The sequence below is a fragment of the Coregonus lavaretus genome (assembly GCF_964263955.1).
Source record: "Coregonus lavaretus genome assembly, contig: HAP1_SCAFFOLD_5109, whole genome shotgun sequence".
In the NCBI taxonomy this organism is placed as follows: Eukaryota; Metazoa; Chordata; class Actinopteri; order Salmoniformes; family Salmonidae; genus Coregonus; species Coregonus lavaretus.
In genome coordinates, this window is record NW_028167125.1 from 10,001 (window position 1) to 22,500 (window position 12,500).

The 12,500-nt window shown below is 36.3% G+C and overlaps 1 protein-coding gene across 1 annotated transcript in view; it reads left to right on the forward strand.

The window, feature by feature from the left end:
- LOC311113852 (low-density lipoprotein receptor-related protein 6-like) overlaps positions 1-12,500 on the forward strand; it is a gene marked incomplete at its 5' end in the record, with an annotated part of 27,755 nt that overhangs the window by 8,874 nt on the left and 6,381 nt on the right. The window contains 2 exons of the mRNA XM_084189144.1: positions 94-321; positions 10,628-10,764. Of these exons, the coding sequence (XP_084045270.1) occupies positions 94-321; positions 10,628-10,764 (365 nt within the window). The remainder of the gene's footprint in view (positions 1-93; positions 322-10,627; positions 10,765-12,500) is intronic.

Genomic DNA, 12,500 nt, shown 5'->3' on the forward strand with positions numbered 1-12,500 from the left:
TTTTACCTGCTTGATCACTGTCTCCAAAGTGAAGGTGGAATAATGTCATTCTAGTAAGCTCCCCTTCTCCTTCTCCTCTACCCCCCCCCCCAGACCCGACGGAAGAGCCGTCCTCCCAGCCCACCAACACCATCGGTTCCATTGTGGGGGTTGTCATGGCGCTGTTCGTGGTGGGTGCGGTCTACTTGGTGTGTCAGCGCGTGCTCTGTCCCCAGATGAAGGAGGACAGGGAGACGGTAACCAATGACTTGGTGGTCCACGGCCCCTCTGTTTCATTGGGTTATGTACCGCACCCCTCGTCTCTGTCTGGGTCTCTGCCAGGTAGGACACCCCACACACACACACACACACTCACACACACACACACACACACACACACACACACACACACACACACACACAAAGTTACACACATACAGTTACACTCACACACACACACACACACACACACACACACAAAGTTACACACATACAGTTACACACACACACACTTACACACACACTTACACACACACACTTACACACACACACACAGTTACACACACAAAGTTACACACATACAGTTACACACACACACACTTACACACACACACTTACACACACACACTTACACACACACACACACACAGTTACACACACACAGTTACACACACACAGTTACACACACACAGTTACACACACACAGTTACACACCCCCAGTTAGACACCCCCAGTTAGACACCCCCAGTTAGACACCCCCAGTTAGACACCCCCAGTTAGACACCCCCAGTTAGACACCCCCAGTTAGACCCACCAATAGACCAATCCAGACCCAGACCCTGGGCTCTATAATGAGACTCATTTGGTCTCTCATTCCACTCAATATTCCGCTGTGCGACCAGGAGTTCTATTTTGGGAGCTCTGTGCGACTATGGGAAAAAACTCTCTCAGATAATAGTTGTAATGAGAAGGCTTCGCTGTACTGTTGTTTCCCAGTGCCCTAGCGAGGCTAATTCGTTAGCGTCATGGTTGCACCATTTAATACAGCGGAAACGGCTTGCTTCTAGGCCAACCAGATCAAAAGATCTGACCTGGTTGCAGGGACCACATTTTTACGTTCATAAACCATGTCGTGGGCCGTTCTAAAACTACTTGCGTGTTGTTAATCATTTGTTTACACTTTGTTCGGTCATGGCTAGCTGGCTAACAACCTGGGCCCGGTTTCCCGATTTAAATCATTTAAATATATAGGTCTATATAGCCTCTAGGGGGTTAATATCATTTAAATATATAGGTCTATATAGCCTCTAGGGGGTTAATATCATTTAAATATATAGGTCTATATAGCCTCTAGGGGGTTAATATCATTTAAATATATAGGTCTATATAGCCTCTAGGGGTTAATATCATTTAAATATATAAGTCTATATAGCCTCTAGGGGTTAATATCATTTAAATATATAGGTCTATATAGCCTCTAGGGGTTAATATCATTTAAATATATAGGTCTATATAGCCTCTAGGGGTTAATATCATTTAAATATATAGGTCTATATAGCCTCTAGGGGTTAATATCATTTAAATATATAGGTCTATATAGCCTCTAGGGGTTAATATCATTTAAATATATAGGTCTATATAGCCTCTAGGGGTTAATATCATTTAAATATATAGGTCTATATAGCCTCTAGGGGTTAATATCATTTAAATATATAGGTCTATATAGCCTCTAGGGGTTAATATCATTTAAATATATAGGTCTATATAGCCTTTAGGGGTTAATATCATTTAAATATATAGGTCTATATAGCCTCTAGGGGTTAATATCATTTAAATATATAGGTCTATATAGCCTCTAGGGGTTAATATCATTTAAATATATAGGTCTATATAGCCTCTAGGGGTTAATATCATTTAAATATATAGGTCTATATAGCCTTTAGGGGTTAATATCATTTAAATATATAGGTCTATATAGCCTCTAGGGGTTAATATCATTTAAATATATAGGTCTATATAGCCTTTAGGGGTTAATATCATTTAAATATATAGGTCTATATAGCCTCTAGGGGTTAATATCATTTAAATATATAGGTCTATATAGCCTCTAGGGGTTAATATCATTTAAATATATAGGTCTATATAGCCTTTAGGGGTTAATATCATTTAAATATATAGGTCTATATAGCCTCTAGGGGTTAATATCATTTAAATATATAGGTCTATATAGCCTCTAGGGGTTAATATCATTTAAATATATAGGTCTATATAGCCTCTAGGGGTTAATATCATTTAAATATATAGGTCTATATAGCCTTTAGGGGTTAATATCATTTAAATATATAGGTCTATATAGCCTCTAGGGGTTAATATCATTTAAATATATAGGTCTATATAGCCTTTAGGGGTTAATATCATTTAAATATATAGGTCTATATAGCCTCTAGGGGTTAATATCATTTAAATATATAGGTCTATATAGCCTCTAGGGGTTAATATCATTTAAATATATAGGTCTATATAGCCTCTAGGTAGTTAATATCATTTAAATATATAGGTCTATATAGCCTCTAGGGGTTAATATCATTTAAATATATAGGTCTATATAGCCTCTAGGGGTTAATATCATTTAAATATATAGGTCTATATAGCCTCTAGGGGGTTAATATCATTTAAATATATAGGTCTATATAGCCTTTAGGGGTTAATATCATTTAAATATATAGGTCTATATAGCCTCTAGGTAGTTAATATCATTTAAATATATAGGTCTATATAGCCTCTAGGGGTTAATATCATTTAAATATATAGGTCTATATAGCCTCTAGGGGGTTAATATCATTTAAATATATAGGTCTATATAGCCTCTAGGGGTTAATATCATTTAAATATATAGGTCTATATAGCCTCTAGGGGTTAATATCATTTAAATATATAGGTCTATATAGCCTCTAGGGGTTAATATCATTTAAATATATAGGTCTATATAGCCTCTAGGGGGTTAATATCATTTAAATATATAGGTCTATATAGCCTCTAGGGGTTAATATCATTTAAATATATAGGTCTATATAGCCTCTAGGGGTTAATATCATTTAAATATATAGGTCTATATAGCCTCTAGGGGTTAATATCATTTAAATATATAGGTCTATATAGCCTCTAGGGGTTAATATCATTTAAATATATAGGTCTATATAGCCTCTAGGGGTTAATATCATTTAAATATATAGGTCTATATAGCCTCTAGGGGTTAATATCATTTAAATATATAGGTCTATATAGCCTCTAGGGGTTAATATCATTTAAATATATAGGTCTATATAGCCTCTAGGGGTTAATATCATTTAAATATATAGGTCTATATAGCCTCTAGGGGTTAATATCATTTAAATATATAGGTCTATATAGCCTCTAGGGGTTAATATCATTTAAATATATAGGTCTATATAGCCTCTAGGGGGTTAATATCATTTAAATATATAGGTCTATATAGCCTCTAGGGGGTTAATATCATTTAAATATATAGGTCTATATAGCCTCTAGGGGTTAATATCATTTAAATATATAGGTCTATATAGCCTCTAGGTAGTTAATATCATTTAAATATATAGGTCTATATAGCCTCTAGGGGTTAATATCATTTAAATATATAGGTCTATATAGCCTCTAGGGGGTTAATATCATTTAAATATATAGGTCTATATAGCCTCTAGGGGTTAATATCATTTAAATATATAGGTCTATATAGCCTCTAGGGGTTAATATCATTTAAATATATAGGTCTATATAGCCTCTAGGGGTTAATATCATTTAAATATATAGGTCTATATAGCCTTTAGGGGGTTAATATCATTTAAATATATAGGTCTATATAGCCTCTAGGGGTTAATATCATTTAAATATATAGGTCTATATAGCCTCTAGGGGTTAATATCATTTAAATATATAGGTCTATATAGCCTCTAGGGGTTAATATCATTTAAATATATAGGTCTATATAGCCTCTAGGGGTTAATATCATTTAAATATATAGGTCTATATAGCCTCTAGGGGTTAATATCATTTAAATATATAGGTCTATATAGCCTCTAGGGGTTAATATCATTTAAATATATAGGTCTATATAGCCTCTAGGGGTTAATATCATTTAAATATATAGGTCTATATAGCCTCTAGGGGTTAATATCATTTAAATATATAGGTCTATATAGCCTCTAGGGGTTAATATCATTTAAATATATAGGTCTATATAGCCTCTAGGGGTTAATATCATTTAAATATATAGGTCTATATAGCCTCTAGGGGTTAATATCATTTAAATATATAGGTCTATATAGCCTCTAGGGGGTTAATATCATTTAAATATATAGGTCTATATAGCCTCTAGGGGTTAATATCATTTAAATATATAGGTCTATATAGCCTCTAGGGGGTTAATATCATTTAAATATATAGGTCTATATAGCCTCTAGGGGTTAATATCATTTAAATATATAGGTCTATATAGCCTCTAGGGGTTAATATCATTTAAATATATAGGTCTATATAGCCTCTAGGGGTTAATATCATTTAAATATATAGGTCTATATAGCCTCTAGGGGTTAATATCATTTAAATATATAGGTCTATATAGCCTCTAGGGGTTAATATCATTTAAATATATAGGTCTATATAGCCTCTAGGGGTTAATATCATTTAAATATATAGGTCTATATAGCCTCTAGGGGTTAATATCATTTAAATATATAGGTCTATATAGCCTCTAGGGGTTAATATCATTTAAATATATAGGTCTATATAGCCTCTAGGGGTTAATATCATTTAAATATATAGGTCTATATAGCCTCTAGGGGTTAATATCATTTAAATATATAGGTCTATATAGCCTCTAGGGGTTAATATCATTTAAATATATAGGTCTATATAGCCTCTAAGGGGTTAATATCATTTAAATATATAGGTCTATATAGCCTCTAGGGGTTAATATCATTTAAATATATAGGTCTATATAGCCTCTAGGGGGTTAATATCATTTAAATATATAGGTCTATATAGCCTCTAGGGGTTAATATCATTTAAATATATAGGTCTATATAGCCTCTAGGGGGTTAATATCATTTAAATATATAGGTCTATATAGCCTCTATGGGTTAATATCATTTAAATATATAGGTCTATATAGCCTCTAGGGGGTTAATATCATTTAAATATATAGGTCTATATAGCCTCTATGGGTTAATATCATTTAAATATATAGGTCTATATAGCCTCTAGGGGGTTAATATCATTTAAATATATAGGTCTATATAGCCTCTATGGGTTAATATCATTTAAATATATAGGTCTATATAGCCTCTAGGGGTTAATATCATTTAAATATATAGGTCTATATAGCCTCTAGGGGGTTAATATCATTTAAATATATAGGTCTATATAGCCTCTAGGGGGTTAATATCATTTAAATATATAGGTCTATATAGCCTCTAGGGGTTAATATCATTTAAATATATAGGTCTATATAGCCTCTAGGGGGTTAATATCATTTAAATATATAGGTCTATATAGCCTCTAGGGGGTTAATATCATTTGAAATAAATCTAATAAAATCAAATGTTATTTGTCAAATACACATGTTTAGCAGATTTAGCGAAATGCTTGTGTTTCTAGCTCCAACGGTGTAGTAATATCTAACAATACACACAACCTGAAAGTAAAATAATGGAATTAAGGAATATATAAATATTAGGATGAGCAATGTCGGAGTGGCATAGAATAGAATACAGTAGAATAGAATACAGTATATACATATGAGATGAGTAAAGCTCTGTTATAGCCTCTAGGGGTTAATATCATTTAAATATATAGGTCTATATAGCCTCTAGGGGTTAATATCATTTAAATATATAGGTCTATATAGCCTCTAGGGGTTAATATCATTTAAATATATAGGTCTATATAGCCTCTAGGGGGTTAATATCATTTAAATATATAGGTCTATATAGCCTCTAGGGGTTAATATCATTTAAATATATAGGTCTATATAGCCTCTAGGGGGTTAATATCATTTAAATATATAGGTCTATATAGCCTCTAGGGGTTAATATCATTTAAATATATAGGTCTATATAGCCTCTAGGGGGTTAATATCATTTAAATATATAGGTCTATATAGCCTCTAGGGGTTAATATCATTTAAATATATAGGTCTATATAGCCTCTAGGGGTTAATATCATTTAAATATATAGGTATATATAGCCTCTAGGGGTTAATATCATTTAAATATATAGGTCTATATAGCCTCTAGGGGTTAATATCATTTAAATATATAGGTCTATATAGCCTCTAGGGGTTAATATCATTTAAATATATAGGTCTATATAGCCTCTAGGGGTTAATATCATTTAAATATATAGGTCTATATAGCCTCTAGGGGTTAATATCATTTAAATATATAGGTCTATATAGCCTCTAGGGGTTAATATCATTTAAATATATAGGTCTATATAGCCTCTAGGGGTTAATATCATTTAAATATATAGGTCTATATAGCCTCTAGGGGGTTAATATCATTTAAATATATAGGTCTATATAGCCTCTAGGGGGTTAATATCATTTAAATATATAGGTCTATATAGCCTCTAGGGGTTAATATCATTTAAATATATAGGTCTATATAGCCTCTAGGGGTTAATATCATTTAAATATATAGGTCTATATAGCCTCTAGGGGTTAATATCATTTAAATATATAGGTATATATAGCCTCTAGGGGTTAATATCATTTAAATATATAGGTCTATATAGCCTCTAGGGGTTAATATCATTTAAATATATAGGTCTATATAGCCTCTAGGGGTTAATATCATTTAAATATATAGGTCTATATAGCCTCTAGGGGTTAATATCATTTAAATATATAGGTCTATATAGCCTCTAGGGGTTAATATCATTTAAATATATAGGTCTATATAGCCTCTAGGGGTTAATATCATTTAAATATATAGGTCTATATAGCCTCTAGGGGTTAATATCATTTAAATATATAGGTCTATATAGCCTCTAGGGGTTAATATCATTTAAATATATAGGTCTATATAGCCTCTAGGGGTTAATATCATTTAAATATATAGGTCTATATAGCCTCTAGGGGTTAATATCATTTAAATATATAGGTATATATAGCCTCTAGGGGTTAATATCATTTAAATATATAGGTCTATATAGCCTCTAGGGGTTAATATCATTTAAATATATAGGTCTATATAGCCTCTAGGGGTTAATATCATTTAAATATATAGGTCTATATAGCCTCTAGGGGTTAATATCATTTAAATATATAGGTCTATATAGCCTCTAGGGGTTAATATCATTTAAATATATAGGTCTATATAGCCTCTAGGGGTTAATATCATTTAAATATATAGGTCTATATAGCCTCTAGGGGTTAATATCATTTAAATATATAGGTCTATATAGCCTCTAGGGGTTAATATCATTTAAATATATAGGTCTATATAGCCTCTAGGGGTTAATATCATTTAAATATATAGGTCTATATAGCCTCTAGGGGTTAATATCATTTAAATATATAGGTCTATATAGCCTCTAGGGGTTAATATCATTTAAATATATAGGTCTATATAGCCTCTAGGTAGTTAATATCATTTAAATATATAGGTCTATATAGCCTCTAGGTAGTTAATATCATTTAAATATATAGGTCTATATAGCCTCTAGGGGTTAATATCATTTAAATATATAGGTCTATATAGCCTCTAGGGGGTTAATATCATTTAAATATATAGGTCTATATAGCCTCTAGGGGTTAATATCATTTAAATATATAGGTCTATATAGCCTCTAGGGGTTAATATCACTTAAATATATAGGTCTATATAGCCTCTAGGGGTTAATATCATTTAAATATATAGGTATATATAGCCTCTAGGGGTTAATATCATTTAAATATATAGGTCTATATAGCCTCTAGGGGTTAATATCATTTAAATATATAGGTCTATATAGCCTCTAGGGGTTAATATCATTTAAATATATAGGTCTATATAGCCTCTAGGGGTTAATATCATTTAAATATATAGGTCTATATAGCCTCTAGGGGTTAATATCATTTAAATATATAGGTCTATATAGCCTCTAGGGGTTAATATCATTTAAATATATAGGTCTATATAGCCTCTAGGGGTTAATATCATTTAAATATATAGGTCTATATAGCCTCTAGGGGTTAATATCATTTAAATATATAGGTCTATATAGCCTCTAGGGGTTAATATCATTTAAATATATAGGTCTATATAGCCTCTAGGGGTTAATATCATTTAAATATATAGGTCTATATAGCCTCTAGGGGTTAATATCATTTAAATATATAGGTCTATATAGCCTCTAGGGGTTAATATCATTTAAATATATAGGTATATATAGCCTCTAGGGGTTAATATCATTTAAATATATAGGTCTATATAGCCTCTAGGGGTTAATATCAGTGAAATATGTTCCTACCAAGGAAAGGAAAAGGGATAGCTTCTTCTAGCCTGACGACTCCGACTCCATAAAGGAAAGGAAAGGGATAGCTTCTTCTAGCCTGACGACTCCGACTCCATTCTACCGCTGTTCTGTCCTTCACTACATACAGAACTCATTGCGGAGAGGAAACTAGTGTCCGTGGGCTCGGCGTAGCGTTACGCCAGGCAAGGCTTTGGCAGGCGATCAATGATCATAGCAATGAATGAATTGAATGACAGATCTCTTGGATGGTCATCACAAACCCTGACGTTTTTAAAGAGACAGTGTACAATTTCCAATGTAAAGCATCTCAATAGAAGAATAGTACCTTTCCACCATGTGGAAACCTAATACTCCACAGATGACTTTGTCATTTCAACGACAGGTTTTCGTATCAACATTTTAGCTTTTAAACTCAGCAAAAAAAAGAAACGTCCCTTTTTCAGGACCCTGTCTTTCAAAGATAATTTGTAAAAATCCAAATAACTTCACAGATCTTCATTGTAAAGGGTTTAAACACTGTTTCCCATGCTTGTTCAATGAACCATAAACTATTAATGAACATGCCTTAGGCATGCTGCAAGGAGGCATGAGGACTGCAGATGTGGCCAGGACAATAAATTGCAATGTCCGTACTGTGAGACGCCTAAGACAGCGCTACAGGGAGACAGGACGGACAGCTGATCGTCCTCGCAGTGGCAGACCACGTGTAACAACACCTGCACATGATCGGTACATCCGAACATCACACCTGCGGGACAGGTACAGGATGGCAACAACAACTGCCCGAGTTACACCAGGAAGGCACAATCCCTCCATCAGTGCTCAGACTGTCTGCAATAGGCTGAGAGAGGCTGGACTGAGGGCAGGTCCTCACCAGACATCACCGGCAACAACGTCGCCTATGGGCTCAAACCCACCGTCGCTGGACCAGACAGGACTGGCAAAAAGTGCTCTTCACTGACGAGTCGTGGTTTTGTCTCGCCAGGGGGGATGGTCGGATTCGCGTTTATCGTCGAAGGAATGAGTGTTACACCGAGGCCTCGCGGGATCAATTTGGAGGTGGAGGGTCCGTCATGGTCTGGGGCGGTGTGTCACAGCATCATCGGACTGAGCTTGTTGTCATTGCAGGCAATCTCAACGCTGTGCGTTACAGGGAAGACATCCTCCTCCCTCATGTGGTACCCTTCCTGCAGGCTCATCCTGACATGACCCTCCAGCATGACAATGCCACCAGCCATGCTGCTCGTTCTGTGCGTGATTTCCTGCAAGACAGGAATGTCAGTGTTCTGCCATGGCCAGCGAAGAGCCCGGATCTCAATCCCATTGAGCACATCTGGGACCTGTTGGATCGGAGGGTGAGGGCTAGGGCCATTCCCCCCAGAAATGTCTGGGAACTTGCAGGTGCCTTGGTGGAAGAGTGGGGTAACATCTCACAGCAAGAACTGGCAAATCTGGTGCAGTCCATGAGGAGGAGATGCACTGCAGTACTTAATGCAGCTGGTGGCCACACCAGATACTGACTGTTACTTTAGATTTTGATCCCCCCTTTGTTCAGGGACACATTATTCAATTTCTGTTAGTTTGTTCAGTTTATGTCTCAGTTGTTGAATCTTGTTATGTTCATACAAATATTTACACTTGTTAAGTTTGCTGAAAATAAACGCAGTTGACAGTGAGAGGACGTTTCTTTTTTTTGCTGAGTTTATAATAAACTCATGTATTTCCAGTGTTACGTATTAGTTTCTAGGGCACAGTAACTAGAATTCATATAGGCTCAATATAGGCTGTATCTCAATCAAATAAACATATTTTCTGTTGCTCCTAACTTTTTAAAGTTGTGCTACCAATGAATTTGTTAATTTAGAGGCCTGCACACGCCACACACACACACACACACACCTCTCATATACACACACACACACACACACACACACACACACACACACACACACACACACACACACACACACACCTCTCATATACACACAGCACACCTCACACCCCCGGTCTCTCCTCATAAACCCAGTCCAAACCTCAGTTTGTTTACTGTTAGTGTTATATGAGAAATGTATGATTTTCTTGGTGTTATTGACGAATACCCCCTCCCCCCCTTCAGGTATGTCCAGGGGGAAGTCTGTGATTGGTTCGTTGAGCATCATGGGCGGGTCCAGCGGCCCACCGTACGACCGCGCCCACGTGACCGGAGCCTCCTCCTCAAGCTCCTCCTCCACCAAGGGCACTTACTTCCCCCCGGTACGACACACACACCTTACACACACACACACCTTACACACACACACACACACACACACACACACACACACCTTACACACACACACACACACACACACACACACACACACACACACATTACAGACACACACACACACACACACATTAGACACACACACACACACATTACAGACACACACACACACACACACCTTACATACACACGCCTTACACACACACACATTACAGACACACACACACACACACACACACACACACACACACACACACACACACAGAGACACACACACACATTAGACACACACACACACACACACACACCTTAGAGACACACACACACACACACACACACACATTACAGACACACACACACACACACACACACATTACAGACACACACACACCTTACATACACACACACACACACACACACACCTTACATACACACACACACACACACACACACACACACACACACCTTAGAGACACACACACACACACACACACATTACAGACACACACACACACACACACACACACACTACAGACACACACACACCTTACATACACACACACACACACACACCTTACATACACACACACACACACACACACACACACACACACACACACACACACACACACACCTTACATACACACACACACACATTACACACACACCTTACACCAGTGTTAATTTCGTCAACAAAAATAGGGACTAAAATATTTGTTAAACTTTTGACAAGACTATAACTGACTAAACAGACCATGAAAAAACTAGAACTAAAGGAAATTATTTTTCATTTCAGTTGACTAAAACGAGACTAAATGATCTCAGACAAAAACCTGACTACTAAGTGGACTGGTTATACATATTGCGCAGGCGACTCTCCTGCTTCCCCTTAGCTAACCAGTCACCAGCAGCCTTCTAGTTAGCGACCCTTGACCTGGTTAAGAAACGCAAGCTGCTTTACTAAATTAAAAACTATAGCAGCATTGACTTTAATTGTAAAACAACAGTCTAGGGATCTTCTTCAGTATAGAGAAGTTGTCTCTTTGAATTTGTAGTCTCGTTCAACCCTCCCACTCTTCCCTACTGCATTTCATAGCCAGGTTCTGTAGCCAAGCCCCCCCCCCCCCTCTTCCTCAGAAAGAACGTCTTGATTCTAGCCCGTACCGTTCAAAATATATGACCCATAATACCGGCACTCAATTATTTTTTTTCTGTCGTGAATTGACGGGCCGCGTTTTACATTCATGAAGCATATCGCAGGCTGTTCTGAAACTAGGCTACTAGTGGACCGGACCGTTAGCCATTTGTTTAGGGCTACACCTTGTTCAGTCATGTTACCTCATTACCTATAGCTAACAACCTGGGGCGCGTTCAGCAGGATGCAATTATTATTACATTTTACTTTTTTATTGGTACCCCTTTTCCTCCCCAATTTCGTGATATCCAATTGGTAGTTACAGTCTTGTCCCATCGCTGCTACTCCCCTACGGATTCGGTAGAGGCGAAGGTCGAGAGCCCATTGACTCAGTACCAGTACTCCTTGTATATAGTCTGGTTATTACCCCTACTCCCTGGTACCCCTGCCCATTGACTCAGTACCAGTACTCCTTGTATATAGTCTGGTTATTACCCCTACTCCCTGGTACCCCTGCCCATTGACTCAGTACCAGTACTCCTTGTATATAGTCTGGTTATTACCCCTACTCCCTGGTACCCCTGCCCA